Source organism: Micropterus salmoides, unplaced genomic scaffold (genome assembly GCF_014851395.1).
Source record: "Micropterus salmoides isolate LMB-PRFRI ecotype aquatic unplaced genomic scaffold, ASM1485139v1 Ms_hic_scaffold_3840, whole genome shotgun sequence".
Lineage (NCBI taxonomy): Eukaryota > Metazoa > Chordata > Actinopteri > Centrarchiformes > Centrarchidae > Micropterus > Micropterus salmoides.
Window position 1 is genome coordinate 21,964 of NW_024043196.1, and position 14,111 is coordinate 36,074.

A 14,111-nucleotide genomic window follows, 5' to 3' on the forward strand; every position below is an offset into this window, starting at 1 on the left:
CTCATGTCTCATCAAAGGTCCCCCACAAGGAGTTGCACAGATCTGAGCAACTGACATCGGGCTCACCCTCTGTACCAACATGAATTGGACAGCACACTAATAAATGGGAATGGCTCAGCAGTGACTTCACCTATGAAAACCTTCTGGTATTTGTGTTAGTGACTGTACCACATGGAAGGACACATTTGGTGTGAATGCAGACATCCAGACATCGCATATTAACTGAAACATTCCTCAACACAAACTCAAAGTATCACACATTCTGCCTGGTGACACCCCTCACAGACTGACACCTCTCCAAGCTTGCCATCACGCTGCCATCACACTTGATATTGCCCTTTTCTTCTCAGTCTATCGTTGCATTTCCTTCCACTTTTCCTTGACCATTGCTGTTGTGGCAATTCTGAAAAGTTATCCTGCTTTTGCTCCTTTATTTCTCTCTCTCGTTCTCTCCCCTCTCCTTCCTCTGACTCTTAACCTCATGGTGAAACTGGCTAACTGGGGTGAGATGATATCAATGCAAGGCTTAGGAATTAAACTCCACTGTCAACTCTGCAAGGGAACAATACGTTGTATAGTTCCTGGTGGGTTTAATGAAGTCCTCTTCTGCTCCTATCTGTCATTCTCTCAAAAAGTTTTGTTTTTTTTATAATATTTTAAACATTGTTGTTCTCTTTTAAGTTTTTAATTCCATCAAATGATTTTTATATATGAAAATATGATTTGCTCTATTTTGTATTTAATCTGCCTTGCCCCATTTCATGGATCTGCTGCTCTGTTTTAAAGGGTAGTTGGAAAGAAGGTCAATATCTTTCTCATGTGTAGAGATATGTCTTAAGAGGTTGTTAGCCAAGCTTAGCACAAAGAATAGAAGCAGGAGAAAAGAGTTGCTTTCACTGTTGTGTTTAAAAAAATTCCAAATCTGTTATATTTGCACATTTTTTGTGTGTTGAACTCATTTCCTGCTTCCAGTGTTAAGCTAGCCTAAAAATATCTTGGACTCTAAACTCTGAAATTAAATCGATACTGACCTTCTCTACCAGCTTTTTGCAAGAAATTAAACAAGCATAATTCTATTTAAATGTGCGAAACTGAATCAAAATTCTGAGGAAATTGTTTATCTGTTTTTGTATACTCTAAATATTTGTTTTGTGAAAATAACTGCAGTGGTGTAGGCACAGCTGGGAGCGTTATTTTGAAATGACCCAACCATCAAGATAATGGTGGGTCTGGCTGAAACATAAAGAGCAGTGTAAGGCCCCTATCAGACAGTTTTCTATTGGCAGTGAGCATTTTGCGGATGTTTATGCGCCTTGGGCACCTGCTGCGCCTTGCGTTTTTTAAGGAATGCTCTGAGCGCACAAAGTTTAAAAAGTTCAACTCTGGGCAGAAAAGCACCCAACGTCATTCAGGTTTTTTTCCATTGTCTAATCAAATGAATGGAGAGACTGGCCCTCAGTTGTGGTAATGGAAGTTTACAGTTGCTTGGATTGTCCGACGGCAACAAACTGTCACCGACTCATCCTAAAATAAGCCTTGAACCGACCATCATTAAGACGAAGCTCCTGGACCAACTGGTGGTACTACCAGTGGTGTCTCCCCTTTCTGAGGGTCTCATGTACCCACACGGATCTCTGTTTCCTGTGTCCTGCGTGTTTGTTCACCTCTAAACCCTCAAACAATGCCAGAGCAAGCGCCCTCCGTTGGTCTATTTTTAATTTTTTTTTTAAAGAAGATGTTTTTGGCAACAACACATAAAAAAACGCAGCGCACTGCTCTTTTCCAAATTCAACCGAAAAGGCACCTCACGTTTTCAACCGCAACAAAAGACTTTCTGTCTGATCGGGGCCTAAGGGCGTTGATATTCACTGGATGCTTCCTTCACACTTCAACTACACCACCGTACAGCTGTTTTCTTGCACAGCTCAACCAATGAAGATGATTTATTAATATTGTTTAGTAAAATGTTTACAACTGTGACCAAAGGATATATCTTTCTGAACTGTATGTTGAAAATCATTTCAGAGAATAAAGACAGGCTTACTGTTGACTTGTCTTACGCTACAGTGTATATATGTTGTTCGAGAAAGATTACCGGGCTGTTGTTGAGTGCTTGGGCAAAGCATTGTACTTTTCTTGACAGTTTTTGTGTGGTGTGCTTTAGCTCCTGTTCTCTCCAGGAAGTATATAGTAAAATATATATACACACTTCTCATATTTCACTGTGTCTTGAGGCTACAGGAATATGAGGCAATTACTAGGCTGCTGGAGGAGCTTCCACGAAAATCCATGTATCAGATGTTTGCTTCAGGTCACTTCAAATTCAGAGGATATTACGCCACATTATTTCGCAGAAAAGTTATTGCTTGCTTTTGAAGAAGTATTTCCATGGGCTGAATCTTGCTTCTTTAGCTCTTATGAAGAATGTATTGGGCAATGTTATTTAATTTTAGGGCTGCTTCCTTTTGGACAGATGACAGACCTTTTTTGTTTATTTGGTTTTTTTAAATGCATGCTATACTTGCCAGACCCACTGGAGCGCCTAACCAGAAACTACATGATTTTCTTTATAAATCATTTAATATTTCATATGTACATATTCTTTTACATAAACTCTTTCTTTTTCAAATGTTTTTCCAAATACAGTAACCTAAATGAAAATTCATTTTTGAATTATATTTTGTTTATTTCAGTTTAATTTATTGGAGGTTATTATAAAATGTCTTGATATATCATCATGGGCCAGCTTTGCCATCTTTGCAGAGTCAGGTCATATCTTATGGATGCCACAGGTAAGTTGTACAGCTGTATAATTGTGAATTCTTGTGTTGTAACACTTGCATCTCCTACATGTTTATATTTAAAAATAAATATTTTTAATAATAATCTTATCTTGATCTGCCACTCATTATATCTCCCTCTTGTCTGTTTCTTCTGCCTCTAGTATGCCCATGGTTGCTGACCTGATGGAGACGTGCATTGATGATGTCCTCAGTGCTCCTGTCGTTCCCACAGTGACTGCTTTAGATGAGGCCGGACCAAGCAACGCCTACGCTGCTTCCCCCTGTGTCACCAGGGAAGATCCTCTCCCCCTCACTGGTGAGGCTCCTGAAAACCCAGCAAACATACCACAAAGTGAAATCAAAGTGACAATGAACAGGATATAGTAAATTTTGTTGCAAGGCTCAGAAGATAAGATAACCCTAGTATGTATGAATGTGTATTTTGCAGGATAATGCAGTAAAGCTCCTATTACACTTTAAGTTATTTAACCTGCAGAGCTGGTTATATTATTGATGATGATGATAATAACATAATAATAAAAATAATTATCATTGTTGTTATTATATTAATAATGTAAATGTATTAGTAAGTAAACAAAATAACTTCTGGAGAAATACAGTAAAAAGGGGTACATAATATATATATTACTTGTATTTTCATTATAATGTTATGTATTTTTCTTATTGTGCATACATTGACAGGTTACAATGCAGTTGTATGCGAGTGTGTATTTAAGTTTAACGTTGTATCTCTTTAGAAGCAGCGTCTCGTCTAAAGCAGCTGGCGTTGGAGAGCAGTCCGCTTCTGGCTGCTCCAAGGAATAACATCAATGTCAATATGGCCATGAACAATCTGGTGGGTATAGTAGTAGTAGTAGTAGTAAGAATAGTAACAAATGTTTTGTTTGGTCCAAGCCCCAGCATAGAGAAGTTACCGTACAGGCAGCATAGCGTGTATTACAGTTCAGTAACAACCATGTTTTTCTCTTCTTTTAAAAAAAAATGTATTAATACATTTATTTTTTGAATGGGATGTGTGTGCCCCGTCTGACCATGCTCCAACAGGAGGATGTGGTGAAGATCACAGAGAAGTGTGGTCTGAGCAGTACAGGCAATAGTCCAGTCGTCACTCCACTGCGCACCCCAGAGGATCTGAAGAGTAACATCCTGAAAGCACAAGCCGAGGCTGCTGCCCTCAAGGTGACTAACAGACCCCACAAAGCTGGACGAAAACTGAGAAAAGGATAAAAAGAAACCTTAGATAGTACAAATATTTTTCATTAGTCATATAATTACTAATTCAGTATTTTTACTCTTGCTTTAACAAATCATTTTTTCTAAAGATATATTTTTGGTGCATTTTTAGCCTATATTATAGAGTTGATAGATGACAGGAACTCATAGGGGAGAAAGATGGGGAAATGACAACACAGGTCCCCGACTGGACTTGAACCAGGGGCATTGTGGTTCGTGGTCTGCACTGTTTATCCTTTGGCTCATAACTTAATAAATATATCAGTTTGTTAAAGTAGTAAATAGTAAACTGGAAAATGACTGCAGCTGTCCTTCCAGATTGGTGATGTGCAGATTTGGCAAATAAACTAAAACTTTAGTAAAACTGAAGTTAGCTAATTGGTCCATGATTATTTTGTAGTTTTGAATTTTTTTTATTTATTATTATTTGAAAACTTTTTTGGGTGAAATACTTTTAATAAGAGCACTCTTAGTGCTTGTTACTCCCACCTTTTGATGCTTTTGATTGGCTTAGGAAATTGAAATACAAGTATATTTATGTATAGTAGCCTAGGCCGTCTGACTTTCTAGCCTCTCCACTCCTTTTAATATGACATCCGTTAGAGTTTACACGAACCGTGTGGGCTTAAGTTTCACAGCAGAATTAAATCATCACAGCTAAAGGATATCGTAATCTGAAAAACATCCATGTTAATGTCGTATTTGTGACGGTACTGTGCTATCAATTGAGATGGAGATGGATGGCTGTATTTGTCACCTACCCCTCTGTCCCTCTGTCTATTCATGTACCTCTCTCTCCCTGCTCCCCTGTGTAGGGATCTCTGGAGGAACAAGTTGTAATGGTTGGAGATAAAAATTGTAACTTGCATGAAGCTTCTGCCAGGTATGACCACATACTGTAATACCTCATTATTAGAGTACATTCTGAAGATAAAGAATTATTGTGATTAATTATTGTAAACAATCACATTTTCTTAAACCAAATGTTAAAATTCTAAAGATTCTAAACAATGCAAAATATTTATAGTTTTTTCAGCATCATACTCAGTATTCTCCTTTTTAAACCATAAGTACAGCCAGTCAGTACAGAGCGCACATAGACAGGAGGAGAAGCCATTGTCACTAATGCTCTATTGTCTTTTTAACTGGGCCTGTTCCCTCCTCCTCCATCTTCCTGAGTCATGCCAACTGTCAACACATTGTCTCAGCCAACCACAGGGCTCCCTGCTGCAAGAGCTGATTAACTATTTGAATATTCATGAGGATTATTAGCATAGCTCACAACATTACATCACTTACAGCTCATCCTTACAAGCAAGCCTCTGTCTGTCTTACATCAGAAGCAGTCAGTGGAAATGAGCCGCATTATATTGTCACAATATAAAATATATATAAACATTTAAAAGATACCATTTTCTCAGTCCCCCATTCAGTTCTTGATTAATGTTGAATTTCTATGTTACTTGTGAGGAGATTTTACTTATACTTAAATATTTCATGCAGAAAAAGCACATTATGTAGAGGCACCAAATCACTGGCAGAAATTGAATATATGTATGTCTGTTTTCAGGTTGAAGGTGCGTACCGGGCGAATGGGCAGTAACACATCACTGTCCGTTAGCAGTCGCCCTGACATCCAAGACTCATGGGACCTGCTCAAGCCATCCTCACTGGTCTCATCGGCAGGAACCAGGTCAGTCCGTGTGTCTGTATGTACTCGATGCTTTTGTGTGCAGGTTTTACTTTGTATGTGAAAAGGACACTCGAGGTTATCTGAATGTATTCATTATTCCTACTGTGGCTGCTTAATGAAAGCAAGACAGAAACTGGAGACAGATTAGCGGAGGAGGGAATCTTAGCTACAGATTCCTAATCCTTTTGTGAGGACACACACTTTTTTCCCCTCCTCTTTTATCTAACTTTAAAGGTGGGAAATGTGATTCTGGAGTAATCCAGTACCATGACAAATACCTTGATATAGAGCGAACAACGGCACAGCAAATAATGTAACTAGCCAAGTTGTGGGTTGAATGAAAATGAAATGTAATGAAAATTACCTACGTTTCTTCAAAATAACAATCTGCATCTTCAGGAAATCCTTCACACACAAGTTTTGTCACTGATTATTTCTATACTATCCAGATTAGGATGCAGTAAGCTTGTACAGTTGACTCTGCCAATAACTTAAAGCACACCTTGTATAATGATTACATTCACTTTACCTACTTTGGCTGTTCGGATTGGAGAGCAGGAACAAAGAACCATTCAGATCTTAAGAAGAAATAAATAATGTAATAATAGCAAGAATATGAAAAATAAGGTTAGAGTAAAAACCAGGGTGCACTCAGATAACACACAGGCAGGTGCACAACTGCTTTTACATCAGTGGCATCAACCTTACCGGCACAGTTCCTGTGTCCTTGCTGTGTAATTTCATCTTACAGACACTTATATAGGCCTGCGTTCCCATTAAGAAATATATAACACAATATTTCACACTGACGCGTTTCTTATTCTTTGCTGACATCTGTTGGCATCTTCCACCAATGTGTATGTGTGTGTGTGTGAGTCACATGACTTGAGTTCTGCCTGGATACTGCTGGCGTCCCTGCTCAATAAGTGTTTACAGTAGGATGGTACAAAAAGACATAGAGACGCTTTACCAGAAAGTTCACAAAGGCTGTATGTTCCATACAGCCTCATCCATGCAGTAAATGCTCACACTGTTCAGTCTGGAAAATATAGAATCACTTGCTGTGCTGAAACAAAAAAACTTATTGACGAATTAGTCAATCAAGAAAAAACTTTCTTGCAAGCATCCAGCTTTTCTTTGTTTAGTACCATTGTAAAAATACCTCCTTTGGATTGTTGGTTGTGCAAAACAATTTTTGTGCGGTTGTAATGGTCTTCATCATATGAACAAGAAAATTACCATAAAGGTAAAATCCAATCAAATGTTTTTTATACCACCCTATCTCAAGGATGGGGAACCTCAAATAAATTTCCACATTAGGTTGAACAGAAAGCTAAAATTCTCTGTCCATGGCTCATTTGTTTTTCTCGTTACTTTCATCAGTGCGGAGAGGCTAGCTGAAGATTTAAACCCTGGTGTTCCCAAGATGCCCTCTGAATCTGCCAGCGACAGCACGGCACCAAAGGTAACATGACAGTGAATAGTTGAAATATAATTGATAGTTAAATTACATTTGCAATGAAATGGGGAATTTGTATAGGTTTCTTTTGTGTTGTGTCTTTTGAATGACTATGTCATTCTGCAGGTTAAAGCAGAGGAAGGTGACATGCACAAGACCGCCCCACTGTCTGAAAACCTGATCGATTTCACAGATCCAACTCCTGTGGTAAGGTTTACCCTACTGTAGAACTCCTGCAATGATTTGTTGATTTGTAATTTAATGATTTAACCTTTGCAAAAAACAGGCTTTATTGGCTCACATAAGAATACTAAGAAGGGGAGGTACTGGATTTTATGATATATGATTCGAATATTAGTTTAGTTCTCATTTTTATTGCAAAGGTGATATTAACTTATGTCAATTCCCAGGTGGTTAGCCTTGATATGCTGCTTCAAGTTCGTAGTTGTTTTTTCCAAAAATCATATAACCACATTGTTTGCCGTCTGATATAATTAGGCACTCTGGAGATGAACCGAACATGCTAGGGAGAAAGAGGCGCTTAGATATTTGGCGTCGCCCCAGTCGGAGAATATACGGCCTGTAATATTTTGTCTCCTCATTATACTGAGAAAAAGAAGAGAGAGATTTTATTAATATTTTTTTTATTTTTTTATTTTGGTGTCATTCTTCGTCAACAATATTGCGTGTTAATATAGTCAAGGCCAGCGTTTAAGGACATTGTCGCTGTCGCGTTTTAGTCAGGGGGAAAAAGGTCCTTAACGGATATATTTAATTTAGTTTCGTCTGACGAAAATAACACTACTTAATTACCCTCATTCAGAAATGTCAAACCCAAGTCTGCAGCCCTGACAGTGTGTGAACATGGCTGCAACACTACCAGGCTTTAGTGGACAGGCAGGTGAAACTGAAAGGGAAAATGACACTTAATTTGGTGCTTTATGTAATTCAGTTTTTTAGCAGTTTTGTGTTTGGAACTAGACTTGTGATCTATTTGCGTAACAGCTAACATGGGTGAATGCACTCTTATACATTGGTACGGTCGACAGAGTGTGACAACATGCTTCTGTTTATCTTCCAGCTACCACCAGTGCAGCAGCCCAAACCGGTCATCACACCTCGCTGGATCATTCCTGCAGCTGCTGTGAGTCATCTGTTTTCACCTGTTCAGCTGTCTACCTGTCTATCTGGCCCGGGTTGTTTCTCCCCCCACAGGTTCTTCTGAAATGTTTTAGGTTTTGATGTGTATTTAATTAAAGTTTTGTCCAATGCTCTGAAACAGTTGATGCCATTGCCATTTTTCCTATATGCACTTGCATAGTTGCTGTTCACTATGGCTGATGTAGAGGCTATATAGACACTGACCTCCTTCCTTCTCCCTCATCCCCTTCTAATGCAGCCTCCTGGCGCCTTTACTAACGGCCTGCTCGACCTTGACCCCCCTGCTAAGGTCATCCCTCTTCTCCCTGCAGATGGGGGAGCAGCTCTCACCCCAGCCCTCCCCCACCTCGCTCACGCACGTAACACCAACTCCGCCAGGTAAAATTCTTGAGATGTGAAGCAATTTGTAAAGCAAGCTTGGTAGATGCTGACCCCTGCTGATCGAGCAGGAAAATGTCTCCTGGAGCTGAAACCGTAATGCATAAAAGTATGAGGTGGACTGAATCGCTTGGAACTCGCTGCTTGGCCTTGCTACTCTGAGAAATCATGAGCTCACTTTGAGGCTTCGACATTGTTTCTGCAGAAGCAGCTCATCCTGGAGAGGAGTCCCTGATAAGTACAGAAAGGGTGCAACATTTCTGATGAAGCCTGTTGTAACACAAAGTTGTCTTATTGGAAACTGTTTGAGAAGAGAACAAACTTTATACATAATTACTCATGCACACAGAGCTAAATAATGTGATTATCAGTATTGCACTGTGACTCACACAGTTACAACTAAGAACGTGCGTACGTAGAGCGTCAGCTATGCACCTCAACCATGTGATGGATATCTTATCTCTGTTCTTTATGACATTTGGGGTTTTGTGTGTTTTATGAATGCAGCAATAGATTCAATCTTTTTAAAATGGTATTTTGCAGGGCTAATGTGCTCGTAAACATGGTCATCAACATGAAAGGTCTTTCTGACTCGTTCCTCTCCTGTGTCCCACAGCACTGTGGGTCAGCAGCCAGCCTCGGAGGATGGAGCCAAACCCAGAGGTCTCCTGACCACTGAGCTCTGATGGAGGAATGAGGAGCAGCCAACGTTGTCGGCCTCCCTGACTGCTTTCTCACCTCACCTCATCACACCCATCCCCCTCCCATCCACACACAAGCAAGCTGGGCCAGGTGTGCTGAACACTGAGGGCTAAGAGGAAAGTTGAACCAGGGAAGAGGCAGCTTACAAGCACCACAAACACATACTGAACAAACTGAACTAAGTAAACAGGAAAATAATAGGACTATGATACAGTTTTTCATGATAACATGACACAAAGCCTAGTGTTTGTAAAATACTCCAGTATTTTAAGAATTTTAAGAAACATTTTAAGAACACCCAACTTGTGAATCTCCTGTTTGAGTTCTCTGTCATTGACCTCCCATTTGCATAATCCATCCAGTCAACCACACCTTTCTGAGAACTAGCACCAACTCCTTGTAGATGAAAAGTCTTGTTGTTCAACTTGGTTGCTACAGAGTTTGGGTTGGGACTGACACACTACAATCTCATGACACTGTAAGGTGCGTAGCATAACAGCATCCACCGCTGGCTTATGACTTAAAGGGTAGGTTGTCTCTTCTAGTGCTGCTTTCCTCCCCCTGTTTTTTTGAATGGTGCTGTTTTATCACTGGTAATTCACACCACTGGATCCCTGCTACTATGAGCTTTTCTGTACACAGATTACACAGCATGTAGAGCTGCTGAGGTACACTGGATGAAGGACTAAAAAGAGAAATCTACAAAAAAGAAAGACGCTTAAAATCTTTATTCTAAGAGATAAAAAAAAACTTGACTCGATGAAACATGCGGATATGATGCTGCACTGTCCTCGTAGCACACTACAATCCTTTTTTGTTAACCCAGTCAATAGAAAATGTGAAACTCGTCTGTTGGCAGCCACTGGATATGAAACCTTCACTGGATTATCTTTGCAACACTGGACCTTGAAAGAACGTTTGACAAAGGAGGACAACTGATGTTTTTATTACCCTGCTCTTAATTTTTATCTTTATTGATGTTTTAATTTGCCCATCGCAGTACTTTTTTTCTTCTTTTTTTTTCCTCCACACGTTTTGGTACCAGCATCATGAGGGATTGTCAGTAATGAAAGTTATTTTTTTTCTCTCTATGTACATGTCTACAATAATATGAAATTTTAACATTTTGTCTTCTTCCACATGTGGCAATTTTTCATTCACATTAATTTTATCTTCTAAATCAGCTGTGTAAATGTGACAAGCGGTTGAAATTAACTGTGGTCCCAGTTTTTGCATTACTTAACTGGCTATCTGAAGCCATCATAGACAGTATTGTGACCCTTATAGAACGTGGCTCCTGGTATTAACATGTTGTAGCTGCTGCCCTGCATTATGGAAATGAATGTATTCAAATGGTCTCATCTGAGAATGCTGGACAAGAAGCCACAGTGTGAAAAGTTTTACAACTTGTTAAATTCACAGTTGCTGATGTAGTTTATGACTGGAGGAAACTTGAGAAAAACGTTAAAAGCTGATTTTGTACATTTTGAGGCCTAATTCTACATTTTGTGAGTTGTCAATGAAGAATATCACATCTGCTTAAAAGATAGCATTTTATTTTATTTTTTATCTCAGTACCCCACTTCAATCACTAAGTCTGGACTATTATTCAAGTTATGTCTGTAGTTTTTTCATTGTTATGTTATCATTTTCTGTCTCAAACAAGGGAAGCTGACTGTTTTATAATGTCTTCTTAGCAGTGACGGTTATTTATGCTACTACTCAGTGTAATTGTTCAAATATTACATGATGTCCAAAAGTGTGTTAGCGTACAGTTATAAAGTATTGTCAGTATAATGGCATCAGCTGGCTGTAGATATGAAGTAGTCTTATATATATTTTTTTGGAAATTGCGTTGGCAGTATTGTTACTACACACCGAGAAGATTTCAGCATTGAGGTGTTTTCTAATTACAAACGAAGTAGGAAAGGTATCACTGATTGAACTGAGATTCTGACGTCTCTAATGCAATTTCTATATAAACTTTTTTTCTGGATACCTGAACCAATGTTAAGTAAAGCTTTGCTACAGTAGGACTCAGTTGTTTTTCATTGTTTTTGTTGTTTTTTTACTACTGCAGAGGATGTTATCTGTGATAACAGCTGGATTCATGCAATGCTAGAGTAGACAATCTGATTTACAACTGTGCTCTGGACCAGTATTAGGTCTAGTATCTAGATCAGTAAAAAATTGCATCAGCAGAGGGCTTTGTATTCAAAATGTTTTTTTTAAAGTGAGTCTGCATCTGGGTTTATTTGCCAGTGTCGCCATGTGTCATCTAATGAAGTGCGGTACTAAACAAAGAGCTTTTTTGACTTGGCATAATTCATTTATTTTTCACTTAAGTATAAAGGATAAACTTGCCTTTCAGAACAGTTCATATGGTTTTCTCAGATCGTATAAATTCACAGTTCTGTTCTAAATCCTGTGGGAATTTTAATTTACAAATCATAATTTACAAAGAAATCAGACTGATTCTACATTTGCTCGTTTGACAATCAGATGCCCACAGTGATGGTGTTGTAACATTTTTAAGTGAAGAACTATTGAGATAATTAAGATGATGTGAAACCTGTATTCACTCCTTTTAGTCGTCACAGTCGGCTCTCTGACAGTTATTGATTACTGGTTCAACCCCAAACATTTGACAGCATCACAGACCACAGTGTGAGATCTACTAGCTTTTGATACGTACAGTAGGATGAAATAAGCAGCAAGTAAGTCTTGAATTGTTTTTGGTTGAATTTCATTGATGTTCTATCGAATGTTTAACAATAACATTACCTGCCTTTAAAAAAAAAAAAAAAACAGACAGCTCTTTACTTACTGTATATTTACTTTTCAATAATGTGGAATATAGACTTTTGCATTGCAAGAGTCAGGGAACACATCTCTGACTAGGGGGAAAAACATAAAAATACAGTAGTGTATATACAGTACTGTATAACCTGTGACCTAATTAACTAAAGAACAAGGTGGAAAGGGTCCACAGTAGGTAATGTACATCTTTTTATACATCCTTTATATTGTTCTGTTACAGCAGACGTTTTGACTTGTCATAGTAGGAAAGGCACAGGTGTTACTAATATCTGATGACAGTGAGCCAACATGAACAAAACCAGGACTCTGAAACTGAAGGAACTAAATGGAATCAGTTATTTTATTCTTCACACCTGTGACTTTCAAACTGTGACAAAGACCAATTTATTACCACTGCACTGGAGACGTGAACATAAATATGCATTTGATAATACACAAGTTAAAAAGAAGAAAAGCAGTAATTCCATCTGCGGACAGGTAGTTATGAATGCCCTTTATTTTTCAATCTTCATTTAATTAACAATAAATTATTAATATGTAACTGTTGCCTAAAAGACATTTTCACTGTTAATTGAGTGAGCAGATGAATGTTATGTTACCATGTCATCACTGTGGCTGTAAAGTAACTGAAGTCCAATAGTCTGTAGTGTATGTTAGCCAATTCACCACTAGATGGCATCACAGTACCGTTTTTACCTTTTTAGGTAGAGGTAGTAGAGTTGAGAAGGAATTTTTGTCCTCCGGCATCACTGACACTCCAGAAAACATATGTGCTTCATGCAATACTGCAATATCTCAGTTGTAAGGCATTGGAGAGCTGGGACTTGGGAATTCAGCTCCTCCAAGAAGCTACTTATGCAAAGAATTTTAACAAGGTCTTTGAAGATGGCACCGTTTAACTTGTATTTTACAGTAATAATCAAGGTGCAACATTATTCTGGGAGCACATTTTAAAATGTCAAAAATGTTTCATTTTCAACTGGAAGCGTTTAATAAATCAGTGAAGTATATACAGTACCAGCACTGGTGACTGCATTATGCTAGTCACAACCTCTAGAGTGTGTGTAGCTCCAGAGTGAGTGCGCCAGATCAGTAGAAGTAGATCTTCTTTTAATCAACTTATTTTAATTATCATATTTTATCTGGCATATTATTAAACATCTACATAAACCCGATCCCTGACTAATACAGGATTTCAGTGAATACTCCCCCCCCCCCCCCCCGGGTATACTTTGCCATGTCCATAAATCACAGTCTAATATCTCCAGGTTCAAGATTTGTGTCTCGTTTGCTCAGGAAAGTCTGTTAATCAGATTCGATGTGAGCGATGTCTGCAGCAGTTGAAAAGAAACCTTCAAGATTGCATGTTAGGAAATTTTCAATCAGTACCAAAATGAAAGCAAAGACTGCTGTTATTTGTCAGTTGCCATATTGGTTTACATTTCAAAAGGCAGTGATTTGAAATTGATTGACTGCGACTGGTCCTTGCTACAGAGCAATACATAGTTGGACCATTATTAAACAGCGGACAGCCTACAGCTCAATAACTCAGCCAGGACTGCTCCTCTCAGCAGATGGGTTGACTTTCCCCCACCTTCCAAATGAATAATTGATTACGTACATGGACCTTATGCCAGGTCATGATTGCTTAAGCATGCTCAAAGCTCTGGGTGGATTCATGGAGATTTGGCACGAGGCCCTGATGTCACCAGTTCAGATCCCACTAAAAACAAATATGTTCCCTGTTAATTTTAATATTCTTTGAGGTTGGATATCAGTACTGTTGGGGCGAAAATCAAATGCAAATGTTTTTGTTTTTTTTAACTTTCCGCCTTGTCAGTAGCTTCATGACCAGATGTCC

General features: G+C 38.6%; 1 protein-coding gene across 4 annotated transcripts in view; it reads left to right on the plus strand.

Moving 5' to 3' along the window:
• LOC119885001 (band 4.1-like protein 5) overlaps positions 1 to 11,631 on the plus strand; it is a 30,476-nt gene extending 18,845 nt beyond the window's left edge. For 2 of the 4 annotated variants that reach the window (XM_038695263.1, XM_038695265.1), the window contains exons 15-24: positions 2,945 to 3,099; positions 3,542 to 3,639; positions 3,849 to 3,983; positions 4,853 to 4,920; positions 5,608 to 5,730; positions 7,114 to 7,195; positions 7,316 to 7,396; positions 8,271 to 8,333; positions 8,589 to 8,728; positions 9,345 to 11,631. In XM_038695263.1, coding sequence (XP_038551191.1) covers positions 2,945 to 3,099; positions 3,542 to 3,639; positions 3,849 to 3,983; positions 4,853 to 4,920; positions 5,608 to 5,730; positions 7,114 to 7,195; positions 7,316 to 7,396; positions 8,271 to 8,333; positions 8,589 to 8,728; positions 9,345 to 9,414 — 1,015 coding nt within the window. In that variant the 3' untranslated portion in view covers positions 9,415 to 11,631. The remainder of the gene's footprint in view (positions 1 to 2,944; positions 3,100 to 3,541; positions 3,640 to 3,848; positions 3,984 to 4,852; positions 4,921 to 5,607; positions 5,731 to 7,113; positions 7,196 to 7,315; positions 7,397 to 8,270; positions 8,334 to 8,588; positions 8,729 to 9,344) is intronic. The other 2 variants (XM_038695264.1, XM_038695266.1) reach the window with 2 other exon arrangements.
• Positions 11,632 to 14,111: the final 2,480 nt, after the last annotated feature.